Source organism: Trifolium pratense, linkage group LG1 (assembly GCF_020283565.1).
Source record: "Trifolium pratense cultivar HEN17-A07 linkage group LG1, ARS_RC_1.1, whole genome shotgun sequence".
In the NCBI taxonomy this organism is placed as follows: Eukaryota; Viridiplantae; Streptophyta; class Magnoliopsida; order Fabales; family Fabaceae; genus Trifolium; species Trifolium pratense.
Window position 1 is genome coordinate 1,549,487 of NC_060059.1, and position 20,532 is coordinate 1,570,018.

The following is a 20,532-nucleotide window of genomic DNA, read 5'->3' on the forward strand; positions in this document are numbered from 1 at the left end:
GTTCTTCAATTGCTTGATAAAATGTTTCAAAAAAAATTGCTTTATAAGATAACCTTTAGTGACGGTGAATTCAGTTTCAATTGGTACTTACCCAGATATTCATTTTCCTTTTGATTTTCATAATTTGAATAAAGTTCAGTTCTTTTTTATCAATTAATTCGATTTCTTACCAACCCATTTGTTACATCAATCAAAAAAGTCAACTTGAACAGGAAAAAACATTGCTTTATTTTCCGTGTTTTCACCTAATTTCACTTATTCTGAGTGTTCTGCTAAAAGAGGTTCGACTTTTTTGTATTTAGATGGTAATTTGGGTTTAAAACAGTTCAAAATGATAGAATTTTTTGCATCTTTTTGTGTATTTATGATTATGAATTCCTTTGGCTAAGGGTTTGTTTAATATGATGCAATTTTGAAGGGTATAGAAAAATTTAGTGACAAAGTAGAAATTATGAGTCAGTTGAACAAAGACAAAAATGACAGTATGAATGATGGTAATGGCTAGTAATGAATCTAGTGCAAGTGGAGTTGATGGAGAAGGGACAAGTTATCTTGGTTATGAAGTTGCACAAATCATAAAATTTAGGACAAAGTCGAGTCGTCTTGTTCCTGGTAGGATGAAATTACCTGCATCAACTTTAAAATTTTTGGTATGTTAAAGAATTTTCCTTACCGGTACAGTTTTCAAAAGTAGACCTGTATGTAGTTATAATTTTCTAAAATTTTAACATATCGGTACACTCTCATTAAAGTGTACCGGTAAAATTAATATACCGGTATACATAAATATTTATCGGAACAGTTTTTTGGGAGGAAGGAACAGTTTACCGGAACAGTATAATACGACAAAAAAAAAATTAAAATATATTAATTTTTTATAAGGGTATACTGAGTATTTTGAAAAATATGTTGGGGTAGAATGAAGATTGTTGGGGTAGAAAAAAAAATTTCCCAATCGCTGTTGCTTAATGCTTTAATCCTATTTCTAATTTCTAATCTCTTTTTGTGTTTTTCTGTATTAACCTTTGGTTACTAGGGAGGTTACAAAGGAATGAGGCCTATAATTTTGGTATCAATAAAGTCGGGGAAAAATGATATTTTTTTTTTTCAAAAGTAAATTTGTTTGAGTATTACTTCTCGCACCCTTAGCATATATGCGCGCGTCTTAGTATTTCCAATTTACCACTTGCTATTTTAAAAAGCGACTATAGAAAATAACAAAACTCAAACACCGTTGTTTGCATGTTACGTCACGAGCAATGATGTTCGCTTTCTACGTAGCGAGCATGTCGGCAGTTAAATAAAATAGTCTCTCGCTATTTAGGATGCGAGTGTGTAAAACTGCAAAAACTGAAACATCACAGTTTGGATTCTATGATGCAAACTAGTTCACCATATAATTACTAGCTTTAAGTGTCAATTACAGTATGTGGTTATAGTCAAATGAACCAAGCATATCTTCGTAATAATTGTTGTCATCAATTAACATCATCATTAGAAACTAGCCAACACCATTAGAAACTCAAACAGAACTTAAAATTTCCAAAAGCCAAAACTTAATAATTCAAAAATTCAAAATTTATATAAAAAATCATATTCAAAAGAAACTTACAGCTACTTGTTTAGTAGCCATAACAACAAGTGCAAAACCCTTTTTCTTATTCCCTTAGATAACAACATCTTCAACTTCACCAAATTTCGAAAACAATTCCCTCAACTTCTCCGCCTAATAATCTTCACCAATCTTCTCCCAAGAAACCCTTTTATAGTTGAACACTTTTGTAAGGTTACTCTTTGAAGAAACAAATATTGTGTTCTTTCTTCTCTTTTATCTTCTTTATCGATGTTGTTATTATTATTGCTGATAGAAATATTTGCCGTGCCTTGATTTGCTTTCATCATTCATATATATACAACAACTGTCTCCTAATATTTCTCCTAATGATTCTCATATAATGATGAGTAATCTTTCATAATAAAGTCTAATAATATACATTTTAAATATAGAGATATGTATCATATAATTCTAATACACCCCCGTAGTCGAAACTGGAGGTAGGCGTATGTTGAGACTATCTCGAAAATCATAAAAAAGTTGCAACGGAAGTCCCTTTGTGAAGATGTCGGCAATTTGATAACGCGACGGAACATGTAGAACTCGTACTTCACCGCGAGCAACTTTTTCACGTACGAAGTGTATATCCATCTCAATGTGTTTAGTGCGTTGATGTTGAACTGGATTGTCTGATAGGTACACTGCACTTACATTGTCACAATATACGAATGTAGCTTTCGTAACAGGACAATGTAGTTCAAGAAGCAAGTTTCTAATCCAACAAGACTCGGACACCACATTAGCAACTCCACGGTATTCAGCCTCCGCACTAGACCGGGATAATGTATGTTGTCTTTTCGCAGACCAAGAGATCAAATTATCACCAAGATACACACAATAGCCAGAAGTAGACCTTCTTGTGTCTGGGCATCCTCCCCAGTCTGCATCAGTGTAAGAGATGAGTTTATTAACGGAAGAGGGATAAAGGTGTAGGCCGAGATTAATAGTTCCCTGAATATAGCGAATAATCCGCTTCAATGCAGACATATGTTGTGTTTTAGGATCATGCATGAATAAACATACTTGTTGAACGGCATATGAAATATCTGGTCTTGTGAATGTTAAGTATTGTAATGCTCCTGCTAGGCTGCGATATTCAGTGGGATTGTGATAAGGGTTGCCGGAAGACCCACTGAGTTTCGCTTTGGTGTCCACTGGTGTAGAGGATGGCTTGCATGAAGACATACCTGCTCGCTCAACAATCTCCTCTGCATATTTCTTTTGAGAGAGAAAAAGTCCTCTTGAATGTCTTGTGACTGAAATTCCCAAAAAATAACTGAGTGGGCCCAAATCTTTCATTGCAAATTCAGAGCCAAGTTTAGACATGATGGAATCGCGCAGAGCATTAGAAGAAGCTGTGAGAATGATATCATCCACATAAAGAAGAATATAAGCGAGATCGTTGCCATGATGATAAATAAATAAAGAATGATCAGAAATACTGTGACAGAAACCCATCTTGGCAACATAGTCGGTGAACCTTTGGTACCAAGCGCGAGGTGCTTGTTTAAGACCATACAGAGATTTCTTTAGCAGGCACACATAATCATAATCAGGGTGTTCAGGATGTCGAAAACCAGGAGGTTGATGCATGTACACAGTTTCATCAAGATTTCCATGCAAAAATGCATTTTTGACATCTAGTTGATGAAGACACCATGATTTAGATATGGCAATGCTCAATACAGTTCGAATTGTAGCCGGCTTGACAACAGGACTAAAGGTTGCACCACAATCCACACCAGTTTGTTGGTTTGCACCGTTACCAACAAGACGAGCTTTATACCGCTCAAATGATCCATCAGATTTCTTCTTATGCCTGAAAATCCACAAACTTCGAATAACATTAGCATTAGACGGACGAGGAACTAAGTCCCACGTCTTATTTTCAATAAGAGCATCATATTCATCTTTCATGGCCATTTTTCAGTTATGATCTTTTAATGCATCAATAGGATTTGTAGGTAATGGAGATATGGGGGTATGGGCTGATGTATGAAGATCAAATATTTGACGAGGTTTGAAAATTCCATGTTGTGCTCGGGTTGTCATTTGAGGGGAAAGATGTGGGGTTGTGGTTGAGGGGGATTGGGTTAATGGGGAAATATGTGAGGTATTGGATTGGTTTAAGGGAGGGGACGTGTTTGGTGGTGTAGAGGTGTGTGTAGGTTGATTTTTGGGAGGAGTTTGGAATTCAGTTTCATTGTTATGAGGTAGTACATGAGTTGTTTGTTGGGTACTGTTGAGAGGAGTTTGTAATGTAGTTTTATTGGTAGGAGGTAGTGCAATTTGTGTAGGGGTAGGTTGGATATATGATGGGAGGAAAGGTGCCGTGTCGTCATCCAAAAAATTATAGCTAAACCTTGAAGGAGCATTTAAATTAGAAAAAGGAAAAGTATTTTCATCAAAAGTTACATGTCTAGAAATAAAAATTTTACGACTCGATAACTCATAACATTTATATCCCCTATGATTGGATGGATATCCCAAGAATACACAAGGTGTTGATCGAGCTTGTAATTTATTTCTAGAAGTAGATGGAATGAGAGGGTAACAAAGACACCCAAAGACTCTAAGATGAGAGTAGGAAGGATCTTTTTGGTAGAGTATTTTTGTAGGTGTTTGAAGAGCAAGCTTTTTGTTGGGTAGGATATTATGGAGGTAGGTGGCCATTTGTAGAGCATGATGCCAAAATGATGGCGGTATAGAGGCGTGGGCTAGAAGTGTTCGAATGATATTGTTAATGGTTCGAATTTTTCTTTCGGCTTTTCCATTTTGAGGGGATGTGTGAGGACAAGAAAATCTAAAATACATTCCATTTAGTTCACAAAATTTATGAAAAAGAGAATTGTCATATTCCTTTCCATTGTCACATTGAAAACATTTTATTTTTCTTTCAAATTGTGTTTGAACATGAGCCTGAAATTTGAGAAAAATAGAATGCATTTGAGATTTATTATGAAGAGGAAAAGTCCACAAAAAATTTGTAAAATCATCAAGAAACAACGTATAATAACGATGTCCACCTGAACTTAGAACAGGTGAAGTCCAAAGATCACTATGCACAATATCAAACGGGAGAAAGGTATAAGATAACGAATCATGAAAAGGTAGCTTTATTTGTTTTCCAAGAGTGCAAGAATGACAAAAAAAATTGTTCCTAAACTTATTACATATAAGAAAATTGTTTCGGTGAAGAGAGCTTAAAACAGGAGCTCCCGGATGTCCTAAACGATTATGCCATAATTCATTGGATAACGCGGCATAGGTGGATGGTGGTGAAGCTGTAGTTTGTTGTCTTGTAGTAATTGGATAAAGGTCACTCAAACTGTTACATCTCATTAACATCATTCCTGTCTGAAAATCCTTCACAGAAAAACCAAATGGATCAAATTCAACAGAAACATCATTATCAATCGTAAATTTTCTTACAGAGACAAGATTTTTTATCCGTTTACGGTTTGATGTTGAAGAAACCCTTTTATAGTTGAACATTTTTGTAAGGTTACTCTTTGAAGAAACAAATATTGTGTTCTTTCTTCTCCTTTATCTTCTTTATCGGTGTCATTATTATTATTATTGCTTATTCCGCTTAATTATTGGTTGTCGTTCTATTGCTCCACACATCATGGTTTTTAAGACGAATTCACAACATAAACCGATTTGTTTGGATAAATGAAAACGAGAATCCCCCCAAATTCTTGATGTTATAGTTGAACGCTCTTGAATGCTGTCGTTTACGGTTTGATGTTGAAGAAACCCTTTTATACTTGAACACTTTTGTAAGGTTACTCTTTGAAGAAACAAATATTGTGTTCTTTCTTCTTATTTATCTTCTTTGTCGATGTCGTTATTATTATTGCTTATTTCCAAATGCAGGATAAGCACTTCAATAACAAATGTATGGACAATAATACCAAAATCACACTTACGCATGTAAATTTAAACAATGTTGTTAAATAGCAGCTATAGTAGCTGAATTGGAAGTGAAACTACTCAACATGTTGTGTCAAATAGAATTTGAACAAACCCCTATTTTCCATCCGCAATTGACAACACTAGAATTAAAAAAAGTATATCAAAACCCAATGATTCTAATTGACCACTTAACACATGACAATAACGTAATTTAAATTGAAATACTGCCATACATAAATTACATAAGAAATTTGGTATTAAACTAAACTTTAATATGATAATTCTAATTGGTAAACTTAATGGAAGTAAAAAAAAAAGGGGGAAAAAATTAAACCACGAAAAGTACACAAGCAAATGGTATACCTTTTGCAGTTTCGCAAGAACGGAATTCTCAAAAGCTTGAAAACCAGCTTCAACTAGTTTACTAGGTGTTTCACGCTCGACATACTTTGAACCACCCCAAGAATCTGCAGCCATTGCAGGTTTAAGAGGTAAAACCAACGATGGATTAGAAAGATGACCAATCACACTTCCAATTGTAGCAAGCCGGAAAAAAAACCACAATCACATTCAGCAAATCACACATACAACTTACAATCACTCAAATATAATAGCAACAACAACAAAAGTTGATCAAAATTAACATCATCATCATTATTAGAAACCAACACCATTAGATCAAAATTAACATAAATTGATCAAAATTAACATCATCATTAGAAACTAGCCAACACCATTAGAAACTCAAACAGAACTTAAAATTTCCAAAAGCGCCAAAACCTAATAATTCAAAAATTCAAAATTTATATAAAAAATCATATTCAAAAGAAACTTACAGCTCCTTGTTTAGTAGCCATAACAACAAGTGCAGAACCCTTTTTCTTATTCCCTTTGATAACAACATCTTCAACTTCACCAAATTTCGAAAACAATTTCCTCAACTTCTCCGCCGAATAATCTTCACCAATCTTCTCCCAAGAAACTTTCAAAACCTTCTCTTGATCAACTCCACCGCCACCACCACTGGAACCACCGCTTTCTTTCTTGGAACCAAACCCGGGAACAACTTTCTTAGCATGCATAGCACGAATCCGAGAAATCTCATCTTTAAGCAGTTTGGGATGGATTTTTCATTATTCAATAAATACATTTAAATTTTATGGAGGCAAGTTAAAGAGTTATTACATCAATCAACATAATCATAAGAAATATTTGTCTCAATTCTATCCATGAACCAAAACCATGAAAATACATAATTTGATCAATAAGGACAAATAAATTTGGTAAAACTCCGTTAAACATGATATCATTTCAGAGTCGCAAAAGACACGTAAGCCAAATCAAATTCTCACCTTGTGACATTTCTCGCCATTCATAAACCTACCAAACAAATTGAAATGGCTCCGACTCCTATTGTCCACTTGCATCCATCGACAAATTTTTCTCCACCTTATTTTGAAAACAAACATTTAAACAACATACGTTAAATCAAACAAATAAATAGAAAATGCCAGAATTGGTTCCTAATATAACGTATGATAATGTCTAATAGACTGATAATTAGAATAGAACAAAACAGAAAATGGAGTCCAAGTTATTTGTTGAAAAGGCTCAATTCGACAAATTTTTCTCCACCTTATTTTGAAAACAAACATTTAAACGACATACGTTAAATAAAACAAATAAATAGAAAATGCTAGAATTGGTTCCTAATATAACCGTATGGTAATGTCTAATAGACTGATAACTAGAATAGAACAAAACAGAAAATGAAGTCTAAGTTATTTGTTGAAAAGGCTCAATTCCACAAATTTTTCTCCACCTTATTTTGAAAACAAACATTTAAACAACATACGTTAAATCAAACAAATAAATAGAAAATGCTAGAATTGGTTCCTAATATAACCGTATGATAATGTCTAATAGACTCATAACTAGAATAGAACAAAACAGAAAATGGAGTCCAAGTTATTTGTTGAAAAGGCTCGATTCGACAAATTTTTCTCCACCTTATTTTGAAAACAAACATTTAGAATTGGTTCCTAATATAACCGTATGATAATGTCTAATAGACTCATAATTAGAATAGAACAAAACAGAAAATAGAGTCCAATTTATTTGTTGAAAAGGCTCAATTTCGTCATCTTCACTAAGGTTTGTTATTGAATAGCAAGCATCAATACTAGAATAAAGAGTTTATTTATTTACTAAACCAAAACATTATCAATTGCAGGAAATAGCTGATGAAGCCGTCTAATTATTATTACAGAACTCCTCGTCAGTTTGGTTGTGTAATTCATTCATGGTGGATATCTGAATTTATATCACAACTATTACAATATTTAAAATATATATATATATATATAGGAGGGATCAAATTACACCGGTGTAACATTTGAGTAATGTTACACCGCTTAATAACGCTTTAACGAATACAAATTTTACAAAATCCACCGTTAGATAAAAAATTTATATCATATAGATCATCTATGTTACGTCTTACAAAAATCTAAAATCGTTTGATATGTTGTCCACTTGCATCCATCGACAAATTTTTCTCCACCTTATATCGAAAACAAACATTTGAACAACGTTAAATCTCTTCGATCTCTTGAAAACAAAACAGACATGACAACTCATGTGGATTATTAATAACTCCCCTATTAGCTAAAAAAAAAAGGTTAATTTATAATTTATATTGATTGATCTCTTATTTGAATTGTTATTTATTTGGGTTTTTTAACATTTTGTGTCTTGAAAGTCATTATCCATTACAAGTTCTACTTATACTTTCTTTGAGACACTTTGTAAGGAACCAAAATGAATGAAAACATTTTATTTTACTTGTCTTTCTTTTATGCTTTTTCTATATTTTCCTTAGAATAGTTGTAGCTCTCTACTACTTATCATTTAGTGTTTTCATTTTTTTTATCTCATTTCCGCTAGTCAAGATTAGAGATGAAAATTTATATTTTTGATGCTACTGAAGATGTCTAATGGTGAATTCTTTGTACTGAAAAATACTTCAATGCAAAGGGAACATTAGACGCAACAAAGATAAGTCATATTAAGGAAGCTATGACATGCCCAACTCTCAACCGGTGGAAATGGTGGTTTCTTTGTCATCTACATGTCACTTTGAACCCATTCACAAATTCATCTCTTTAGGAATCTCAATAATCCTGTGAATCTTAAGATGAATACATAGATCATCAGAGTTCATCAATGACTAAGCATGTTTGTTATGACTGTCATGGCATGCATTAATATTGACTCTTCTAGCATGAAAAAGAAAACTGAGAAAAAAATCTTTATCAATGGTTTTATCAAATTTCTGGGTTTCTCATTAATCAACCCAGTAATATGTCTAATTATTTGTTACATACTTGATTTGAACAGATGAATTTCCACTTCCACTGTGCATCATTTGTGGGTTTAATTGTTCTAAATCCTCCTTAGATATCCAACGATAACCACAATTTTTTACCTCCAAATGCAAACCAAGGGGCTGCTCAACTACAGCTGCCAATTCAATAGTACTACTAATATCATGCAATCCCTTTGTAATATGGCTCATATAATAATCAATACATTCTCCCCTAGTGAAAAAAATAAGCAAAAGGTGTTCTAACTCAACTGTGACCAGATCTTTTTCAAGATGGATGGGAATAACTGGAAACCGTCCACGTTGTTTACTTTGAAAACCGAACCCAATATGAGGTGACCGTCCTTCACCTAAATTATTTGGATCATCATGTGCCACAAATGTTAAGCAACAAGCAACACCTATCCAATTGTTGTCATGCATAATAGGTGATGGATCCATGCTTATTGAACTACCAACATTTTGTTTTTTAAACCATATTGGAATTTGAGCTCTTGGAATAACAATATCAATCTGACCCATTGGAAGATCAGATTGCATGTGCACCTTATACCAGATAAATTAGTTATGTATTAGTTCAATCACATAAAAAGATATGTATAGACAAAAGGAAAAAGGATGGATTAGGCACCTGAAGGAGTTGTATCATCCAAGAAAAAGCCATTTTATAACAGCATTCCATCTCAATTAAACTGGGGCAGTCAAAAATATATAATCCAGCTACATATCTACCAAAAAATGTTTTTCCTACTGGCAAGACTGTATTTGATGCGAGCTCAGGCAAATATTTCAGCTGCTTACAATGCTCCAAGTTCAATTGTCTAAGTTTGGAAAGTTCCTTGATGCTTGAAGGTAGTGTAACAAAGTTGTTTCCCCCCAAATTTAGGATTTCTAAAGAATGTAACCACCCAATAGCATTAGGGATTTGAAGAAGATTGCAGAAACTTAGGTCAAGATATTGCAAACATGACAAACGAGAAGGCAGTAATAAACCAACTGAATCTTTACGTTTGCGAAAAAAAGAAAATCGAAAGGACGGGATGCAGGATGTTGACTGGTATTGGGTAGTACTTTCTTTGTTATCAAGCATCTCTAAATGTTTTATTTGTCTTTGTAACAGCTGATTATTAAGTAATTTTGGACAGCCTGAGATATTGAGATGTTTGAGAGAACTCAGACCAATAATGTTGTTAGGAATACTGATCAGATTTTTACAGTTTTTCAAATTTAATTTGAAAAGCCTTCTTAGTATACCAATGGATGGATCAATCTGAACGAGTTTTATACATCCTTCAAGATCTAGCCACTCAAGATTTGGAATCATCGAAAAATTTGGCATCATGATAAGATTTTTAGAGTGAGAGAGATCAATACGTGTCAAATTGTGTAGAGGCTGCAGGCAATGACAGATAGAAAGAGATAGATCAAAAATCATATTTAAACTGTAATTTGTTTCTTTAACTAACTCTAGTGAAAGAGGAAAGAATATGATACAAACGATTTTTACTAGTTAACCAAAAAATGAAAAACAAAGGCTCATAATGACTATGTTTATAGTACCTTTGTGCCCTCCCATAGTTGTCTGATGTTGCTATGAGGTAGGATCAGTTCAACAAGTTTATCCGGCTCAAAACTTGATGGTAAACAACTGAAAGGATATTTATCCCAACATAGATACCCCAATTCACTTGAAAGAAAATTGAGACTTCCTGAGAAATTCAAATTCCACAGCATGAGCAATTTAAGGCGACTCATTTGCGCTAAAGCTTCAGTCCTCAAAGTTGACATTGCTTGTATTTTGTCAATATTTTCTGGATAACGCCGCAGAACTATGGCTTCAAGGTTTCCTGTTGCCTACAGTAATACAGTATTGCAATGACATTAAAAATGATAGATACTTTGAGGTTATTAATAGATTACAGAAAAATGGCAACCAATAATTTCCTTTCAATGACGATTTTACCATGTTTTCTGAGATAACATTGTGGACATCCTTGTAGTCCCACATCCTGTTCCACTTTCTCGGTTCTTTGGGTGATTTTTCTCTAACAATACTCTTGCCCAGTTCTTTGAACAAATAATGCATAAAAATTCTCCCCTTCTCAAGGATTATGAATGACTTATCAACGAGAACTCTTAAACCAATTTCAGGATGAAATCCACGAAAATCTAAAACTCTCTTCACATATGTCTCCTCTTTTTCATAAAAGAAACAAGCAATATCGAGAAAGATATCCTTTTCTGTATCCTCTAGTCCATCAAAACTAATTCGGAGTACATTCATAATATCTGTTCTTGGATTCTCCCTTAATCTTGCCAATGCACTTTTCCATTCAGAGGCATCTCGACCATACAAAAATGTGCCCAACACTTTAATTGCTAATGGAAGGCCATTGGCATATGTTAGTACATCATATCATCATTATCTGAGTCCAAATTCAGAAGCTTTTTTAATTCTTCCATTCGTGGGTGCATCCCAACTATATCGCCGGGCAAAGTTGAAGATTTGTTTCCTAATAAACATGTAACCTCTTTAACAATTTTTTCAATCTCTGCATATTGTGGCCTAAAAGACCAGAGGATAGAAATAATAATTCATTACAAGGCAACCCAAAACAAAAACCACAAAAGTTGATTGATAAAGCAATTCAAGAAGCAAAAATTATATGCTTCTGTAATTAGTGGAATAGTTGAAGTAATATTAATAAACTTTAAAGTCCCGATCAATTTGTTGCAAACATAGAAAAGACTACTTACTTGTCTCTTACATCCCAACCACAGAGATTCGCTACTTGTGCCAGGGCATCCCTCCATCTTTGCACTTCTTCTAAGATTTCTTTGAATATTTCTTCATGCTTAAGAAAGGCTTTTTCATAATCTCCGCTTTGCTTTCGTACCTCAGATGGATTCACATCATAGAAAATAGGTAGAACAGTCTGTCCTGATACATCAATGCAATCAGCAATTTTTGCCAATTCTTGCAAGCACCATGTGGAAGAGGCATAGTTTCTTGAGAAGATAACAATCAAAATACGGGATCCTTCAATGGCTTGTAGAAGCTCAGATGATATATGTTCCCCTTTCTTCAGCTTTGTATCATCCCTGAAGGTAACGATGCCTTTTTTATGAAGAGCGCCAATAAGATGATCAGTGAAATTGTTGCGCGTGTCTTCACCTCTAAAGCTCACAAACACATCATATTTCCATGGCTTGCTAGGTGAAGAGACACTTTGGTTTCTACTACAAGCCATTGAAATTGTAAAAGCAAAAACTAACTTGCTGAGATTGATGTATTATACATTATGTCTGTGAAGCTGAAAGTATGCAATGCAAGGAAAAATTAGATGATTGCAAGAGTGTCTATATATCACAATAAGCAACATGAATTAGCAGTTTAGTACTATTCAAACCATCATTTGCTTGAATAAAAGTATAATTTCTATCAAGTATGTGAGCACTATCATATATTTATGAGACACTACAAGATACTATTGTGTGGGATGAATCAAGTGATGCAATGACCACAAATTGAAAACAAGATATCATAAACGCACTCATATCAACAAATTAATTAGTTTTCTTTTTTTGACCATATACGAAGTGACAAGTACCATTGAAACTCGCACAATTGTGATCTCCCAAGTTCCAACTCTGGTGACGGCTTCCAACCTATCAATTTCGGCATTATCAGTTGAATGATGACTCATGGAAATTATTTATTCTAATGATTAGTCGTATCATTTAATTTGACCATGAATCAATTTAAATTATAAGTGAAAAATGGCTAATATAATTGATTAAAATATTCCAACAATACAAGTTCAACAAAATGAAATCAGGATCCTTGAAGTTGATGGGAAGAGAGAAAAATACTTATGAAAGGAAATGAAGTTACAGAAGACAAATCAAATGAGGTAGAACTGGAACAGTTTCATTATTAACTATACTAAGCTACTAGCCACATAACATGCAAATCATTTCAGCATATATAATTATAAATAACATAAAATTGGAAAATATTAACTTAGGTGGCGGTGGTAGTGGGCATCATCACTGTATCAACAGTCAGCAAAAGAGATATGAGCAAGTGAATCTGGGTTGGCTGCATCAAAGGAGAGAGAGAAAACAGGAGTTGAGGTGAATGAGAGAACTGAGAACAAACTGGAATGTTGTGCTATGATAAAAGTCAAAGCAGCGTTAAACCGTGTGACAATGCTATATATATAATTTGCCCCTAATGGCATAAGTATATAGTTATTAAAAAGCTCCAACTAACCAGGACAGTTATGCTTGTAATAAAACAAATAATTTAAGTTCATCACAGCGTTTAAACCGTATCAGTCAACTTAAGATTTCAATCATTTACTAGTAATTTTGTTTTTTACCAAATTTACTCCATGGTTTTGAGGAGGTGTTCCCCGATTTAGATTGAAATGTGTCTGATTTAAATATAAAATTCCATGCAATTGATTTAATTTTGAATGATTTGATGTTATCAGAGTTAAAAAAAAACTGTTTAATTGAACCGCTCTAATATAATATTAGGATCACTCTTAACCGAAGGACAGTGGTATTATGACCACCCTTGAACTCAAGAGACAATGATACTTGAGAATTTTTTCTAATGGGACATAGAAAATGAGGTAGAAGAAGTGCGTTGAGTAGAACCAATCATGGGGTGGTGGACTGCCAAAGTAGGTGGTACTCAAGCATCATGAATGGCTCCTATTTGGGAAGACATGCTCACTGTAAGTTTCCTGCACAAAGTAAAATAACTGCTTTTATCAAGCAGTCAAGTACTGAAGCACCATGCAGAGAAAGAATTATGGATACGGGGATACCCAAAAAACTACTCCTACTAAGAAAGTGGAGCTTGGTTCTACAATGATAGCGACTAAACAACAGCCAATGTTGCAGATTCACCAGACTGAAAAAGCTTGTTTCAATTATTATTAAATAGAATAACACAGATAATAAATACATCAAGGAAGTGTCCAACCGACAACTATCCTGATTACAAATATCCTAAATAATGAAATTACAAGATGAATAAGATCATGAAACAAGCAAACATACACTGGCAAAAACAGTCCACAAATTCCAACCATCCCAAATTGTGTGCAATGTTAACCAAAAGTAAAAAACTGGCATATGAAGCATAACATCTACGGGGTGGGACTAACTGAACAGGCTTGGAATATGAGGCACTCAAAACAGACTTAACCTTTATTATATTTATGCTGGATAGAACAAATGCGGACTTTAGGCGAGAAAGCAAATAAACAAATCAATTGCCCATGACATTAGGCGCTGATTGAGCAGGAGACTAAGGTGGCACGCGAACTAGTTTGATCATCAATTACCAGCATCTCGGCTGTAAAACTGGTCAAGAGTCTTGGCTGGTATACGATGAAGAAGCTCACGGGGGAAAATCCTAAGTAAAGTCCACGCAAGATCTAGAGACTGGAATATATTGCGGGTGTCGTAGGCTCCCTGGGCGACAAACTTCCTCTCAAACTTGTCCAGAAATTCCAGATACAACTGTTAATAGAATGGGGGAAAATAAGTTTCATTAATACCACTTCATGGACAATTTCAATTGATCAAAGACTATCTCTAGAGCGAAAATTAGTACATACCAGGTCCTCAGATGAAAGTGCTTCTTCTCCAACAACAGCTTTCATTGCCTGGACATCCTTTCCAATGGCATAATTTGCATAGAGCTGAACAGAAACAAAATAACACCAATAAGATAGTTTACATATTTAAAAAAAAAAAAAAATAGGAAAACTACACAATGAACAAACAAGAAAATACCTGGTTGGACACATCAGAATGATCCTTTCTAGTCATTCCCTCCCCAATAGCACTCTGCAGCGGTGACCAATGACACATCATTAGAGTGTGAACCACATACCTTTTGATTAAGAAACACATATGACAGAACCATATCAAATAAGATTAACTTTACCTTCATCAACCGAGATAGTGATGGAAGAACATTGATTGGTGGGTATATCTGCTCGAAAACAAGAAAAAATGCTTAGAATGTTTACCAGATCACTTAGACTGATTGTATACCAATCTCATGATTCATCAGGGGCCACATATTTCATGGCATTCAACCTTGATGTATCGATGAAAATTGAAATCAAAACATTTCAAACCATTTGATAGAAAGCAAGAAAAGAAAGAGAATTGAAAAGTTGAAGAACAACAAGCCAACAATTAACTGATTTTATATTAGTATATCAAATTATATTAAATATCAAAATGCACTCTGCACTAAACTCTCTCGTAATTAGCACAGTAACTAATCCAACATGGTATATGGCATTCATCACAGCAGAAAGCTTTAACATTACCCACCTGTCTATTATGCAACTGCCTATCAATGTATATCTGCCCCTCAGTAATATATCCAGTAAGATCAGGAGTTGGATGTGTAATATCTATACAACAGAAGTACAAGAAAAATGATCATTCAGCATTGAGATTTGAAAACTTTTTATCCAAAAAAAGAAGACAAACTTTACTATTTCATTACCATCATTAGGCATGGTTAGAATTGGAATTTGAGTAATAGAGCCTTTACGCCCCTCAATTCTTCCAGCACGTTCATAAATTGTTGCAAGATCTGTATACATATAACCAGGATAACCACGTCTTCCTGGCACCTCTTCTCGGGCAGCAGATACCTGTCAGAATAAGAACAAGCAGTAATTAATAGCTTGTGTCATGCAAATTGTTTGAGATAAAACTAAATATTTTTTAAGTTACTTATCGTACTACAAGAATAAGTGGAATACTAAGCAGGAAATTTTAATCATCATTTAATCCTCAGAAGAAGAAAAATACAGGAGAATGGTAAAAGCAGTAAAACGTTCCTCTCTTCTTTCCTTTCATTGGTTGTTTTTCCTAATAAATTACAGTTGAAGGTACATTACCTCACGAAGAGCATCAGCATAAGAACTCATATCTGTGAGTATCACGAGAACATGCTTGCCACATTCATAAGCCAAATATTCAGCAGTAGTAAGAGCGATACGAGGAGTGATAATACGCTCAATTGTAGGATCATTTGCCTGCAGTAAATCCCAATAGCAATTGAACTAACATGTTAGAGACAGGTTAACAAATCAAAATTTCAAAATGATCAGTAGATATCTCGTTATAATTTTTTAATGAGGGGAAAAACATAATTCTCAATGTATAACATTGTGTTCCTCAAAAACATGTTGATCCATTTTACAAAAATTCATGTCATGCATAATATTTATGATAAAAACCTACCAGAACAAAATATCATTTAAAAGCTTAATCTCAATCAGCTGGTACATTTTAAAAAAATTTACATCTTTTTTCTAAAATTTACATGTGTTTGATTTTGGTTAACGTGCCAAATATTAGTTCTACGTTAAAGATGGACAATCAAACAAAAGACAATACTTTAAGTTAGTTCCAAGCATTATCAATTTATGAGACATTTGTTTTCTCTAACTTGTAAAACGATTCAACCACAAACACTGAAGGGAAAATCATGAAACCAAAATTACCAAAATAGGGGGACTTAAAGAACATGTGCATAGTGATTTTAAAGATTACCAAATTAAGGAAAAGGGTCACTCTCTCCATTGAGCCATTCTCCTCAAAGTCACGCTTGAAAAACTGTGCAGTCTCCATATTAACTCCCATAGCTGCAAAAACAATGGCAAAATTGTCGTCTTCTCCTCCTCCCTGCATAAATCAAGATTTGTAAGAAAAACAACCTTGATCATATTACATAAAGTATAGAAGTAATAAATTTAAGTAAATGAGTATGCAAAAATAGCCTTCTTAATATAAGGCAATGAGAAAAATATGTGTATATCTGTGACTGTAAGCAATATAACAAGTGAGGATATTTCAAATTATTCATGTCAGTTTCTTCACAAGAGTTGTTGGAAATAGTGATATAATAGCAGATATGTACTTTTAGTTTGTTTTATGTTTTCATCTTGCATTGTGCTTGTTTTATTGTTTGACTACTTTTGTATAGGTGATTTTACTTTTAATCTTCCTTCAGAGCTGTCATTTCTATCGTATGATACATTATCCATTTTTTTTTATTCCCCGTACATATCTTATAATATTTCTTTTGTATCCATCATCATGGTATCATCAATTTCCAAAAGTCATAATTCAAGAGCATTTAACATATTTGATAAAGTGCACTTCAGTAATTTATCTATACCTCAAGAAGATTATCAGACTTCTCTAATCGCTTGACTAAGCCAGCCTGACGACAAATCTGTGCAGCAATTTCATTATGGGGGAGACCGGCGGCTGAAAATAGAGGGATCTTTTGACCTCTGGCAATAGAATTCATGACGTCAATTGTAGATATTCCTGTCTGTATCATCTCCTCAGGATAGGTTCTCTCACTAGGGTTGATGGAACTTCCTGAATAATTAGGAAGATATTAGAACAGAAAAAAAAAACAAGAAAAAAAAAAGACAGGACGTCAACAAAATTGCAGTAGTGGCACACAGCAGAAGTTAAATACCTGATATATCCAAGTAAGCCTCGGGTAAAATTGGTGGACCATTATCGATTGGTTTTCCAGAACCGTTAAATATCCGGCCAAGCATGTCCAGTGATACAGGAGTTTTTAAGACCTATGGATATAAACGAGAAACAGTGAAAAGCAAAATAATTTAAAGACAGAACTTTTATTTCAGTTCAATAGCCAATACTTGGCTAAATTGCAGAAGGGGAGGATGGGCTAAATCGTGTGAAGTTAATCACCTGAGGAAGTCCTCCTCGAGAACAAATTAATAGAATAATAATCAGAGCAGCAAACCTTGTGGTTACTACAACTCAATTTAACACAATTCCTCCTCTATTTTCTAAGCATAATTTAGTTTCCAGTTTCGACAATTTCTATGTTTACATGTATTATATTATGAAATCAAAGTACCCATTCTCCGCTGCAAAATTTCAAGTTCACACGCAAAAAACAAATGCATAGTGTAAAATTTATCCATTAATCAACACAATATGCAACACAATATACATTGATTCGAGTGATTAGTGAAATCATCTTTCCCTTTCTTGAAGGGGTAAACAGCAGTTTTGGCAAGCTTAGGGGATAGTTATAATTGGATTTCTCTTCTTTATCATTCTCTGGGACAGTTTCGTAAATAGCAGTTTAAAAGGCTAGCTAACCATTGACTCAATTATGTCTTTTCTATTGACAAAGCAAAATATGACTCACAAATTAACGGTTAATATATTATTTAGGTAATGCAGAATTCAAATTTCATTGAGATAACACACTAAACAGCAGATGTTTTTATGGGGAGAAATCAATAAAACTTGCGTTTGTCATTTTACGTGTACTTTTGAACTTATAATAAGAGAATTGTAATAAGCAAGAGGTTGTACCTCTCCAGTGAACTGTACGGTCGTAAATTTATTGTCGATCCCAGATGTACCTTCAAATACCTGATCCATAGTTTTAAAAAAGTCAATAAACCGTAAATTGATGTTAAAGATCCTAGCAGAGTAGTAAAACTAGACAGTGGGAAAAGAAAAGAAAAAGTGCACTATAAAAAACCACAGTTACATGAATAAACTAGACAATGACCACGGAGGTGCGTTGACTAAGAATACTACTAGGAAGCTCAGAACATTATGGTTATTGTTAAATTAAAAATAAAAACAGAAATCTTAATTAACTCAAAGATAAGAGGCAAGTGCAGACGATGGTTATGTATGGTGAAGGCTCTCACCTGAACAACAGCCTTTTCACCATCAACCTCAAGAACTTGTCCACGCCGGGTAGTTCCATCGCCCAAACGAATATTGACAATCTCTTGATATTTGGGTCCCTAATGCAGTTGACCAAAGTAAAATTTAGCCACACCATCAAGAAGTCAGTCACATTGAGAAGATCGAAATATCAGAATATTCAATAAGAAAATCAGTAAGCATACTGTCAATGTTACCTTAACTTTCTCAAGAATGACCAATGGTCCAGCAACTCCAGATACAGTTCTGTATTCTGCAACAACGATAAACAGACAGATAAATTACCGTGAAACTAAACAAAAACAGAATGAATACCTGATTGACAAATCAAGCAGTCTTGCTAGCAAAATGTTTCTTTCATGCAAAACAGCAACAACTGGTGTATAAACAACCGCGGGGAATCTGATCCCGGCAGAAAATTAAAAAGACATGTAAACCAAAGAGATGCATACCCATTCCTATCTCCAAGGTACCATCGTCCAGGCCATCAGCGTTCTGAGCTACTCCCATCTTAGAACTTCAAATAATCAAACGAAAGAAGTGTACAATAGTCAGTACATTCCAAACCAAAAACACAAATGAGAAGCAAAGACTAAAAGCAGCACAGATTCCATCCACGATTAAAACAGAACAAACAACAAAAAATAAAAGGCAAACGAAAAATCAATACATAATTGCTCACAACGAAAAATAATAAACTAGTATTAATCTTAGAGTAATTCTTCAAATGTCATCAAAGTAATATTCAAATTTTTTGTCACAAAGTGTGTGTATGATTGCACAGTTGATGAATACAATCTCAATCAAAATTGATTTGATGATTGACCCTTATCGCAAAAGCTCATTTTCATCGCTTATTTTCAAAATTAAAATCACGCTAAAAATCAAATCTGACAGTCTACACAGTGAATCCAAACTCAATTTCAACCATTTTCACAAATATACAAAATCAAATAACAACAGAGTGAAGCACAAATATTAGGTGAACTGATTCAGAGGTTCGGTTCACTCTAACAGAAAATTCAGCAAAAAAAACCGGTAGTGAAGTCAGAAATTACAGTTATAGATGCATAAAAATCAAAATCTGGTTTGATCCGGTTCTAAGCCATCAAAATTGCACTTATTGGTACGTAAAAATCAAAATCTGATTTGATCCAATTCCAAACAAACCGCTACTGAACTCAGAAAAATTGTAAATAACATAAAATGGAATAAAAATGTTGATAAACAACAACGATAGCGATAATATTGAAAATTGAATAGACTATAGCGTAATTGTAGTAGTTAAGAGATCGAAGTGTAAATTGGTTACATACTATTGCAGCGGTGAAACAATGAGATCGAGAAACGAAGAATTGGATGATGATTTTGAGAATCGGAAAATGGATCCGGAGAGAAAATGACGTACCTGTGGTTTTCGATATTTCTGATCAGAGAGAGAGAGATGAGAAACGTGGGTGAGACACACTGGGTGAGGGGAATGGATCTAATGGACCAAAATAATTAACTAATCAAACAAAATTGGAAATAATCATTTCTTTTTTTTGTCAAAAAAATAAAATAATTATTTCGTTATTTTAAACTATACGATTTGTCAATTATATCCTTTGTCCATTATTCTTATCTTTTTCAATAATTTTTTTTAGAGTTTAATTGTTGTGCACCGTCGGTGTAATTTTTTTTACACATGCATCCAATAACACGTTGCCACATCATTTAATGAATGTGATATATCATGTGTTTTTAATTACCATACATGATGTGTCAGTATATTATTGGACGCATGTGCAAAATAAATTTACACCGACGGTGCATATAAATT

At 33.9% G+C, this 20,532-nt stretch overlaps 1 protein-coding gene and 1 pseudogene across 4 annotated transcripts; both read right to left on the minus strand.

Moving 5' to 3' along the window:
• Positions 1 to 8,830: 8,830 nt before the first annotated feature.
• Positions 8,831 to 13,149, minus strand: LOC123903066 (annotated as a pseudogene).
• Positions 13,150 to 13,846: 697 nt separating this feature from the next.
• Positions 13,847 to 20,208, minus strand: LOC123903065 (V-type proton ATPase subunit B2-like). 4 transcript variants are annotated; one of them, XM_045952939.1, is made up of 15 exons: positions 20,119 to 20,208; positions 19,163 to 19,227; positions 18,908 to 18,963; positions 18,692 to 18,790; positions 18,345 to 18,404; positions 17,464 to 17,575; positions 17,152 to 17,360; positions 16,524 to 16,655; positions 15,866 to 16,003; positions 15,466 to 15,616; positions 15,288 to 15,370; positions 14,890 to 14,937; positions 14,736 to 14,789; positions 14,558 to 14,641; positions 13,847 to 14,459 (listed from the first exon to the last, which is right to left on the minus strand). In XM_045952939.1, exons 2-15 carry the CDS (start codon positions 19,218 to 19,220, stop codon positions 14,274 to 14,276), a joined length of 1,470 nt encoding a protein of 489 aa, XP_045808895.1. In that variant the 5' UTR covers positions 19,221 to 19,227; positions 20,119 to 20,208; the 3' UTR covers positions 13,847 to 14,273. The 4 variants fall into 4 exon arrangements, with proteins under 4 accessions (XP_045808895.1, XP_045808890.1, XP_045808892.1 ...); XM_045952934.1 differs by having other exon boundaries at positions 19,163 to 19,243; positions 20,120 to 20,201; XM_045952936.1 differs by having other exon boundaries at positions 20,027 to 20,186.
• Positions 20,209 to 20,532: the final 324 nt, after the last annotated feature.

Excerpts from the sequence above, each read along its gene's own strand:
- LOC123903065 (XM_045952939.1), bottom strand. The coding sequence starts at position 19,220 with ATGGGAGTAGCTCAGAACGCTGATGGCCTGGACGATGGTACCTTGGAG. Across the intron at positions 17,576-18,344 it reads CCGTACAGTTCACTGGAGAG|GTCTTAAAAACTCCTGTATC; the intron begins GTACAACCTCTT and ends TTATATCCATAG. Across the intron at positions 14,642-14,735 it reads ATTCTGATGTGTCCAACCAG|CTCTATGCAAATTATGCCAT; the intron begins GTATTTTCTTGT and ends GTTTCTGTTCAG.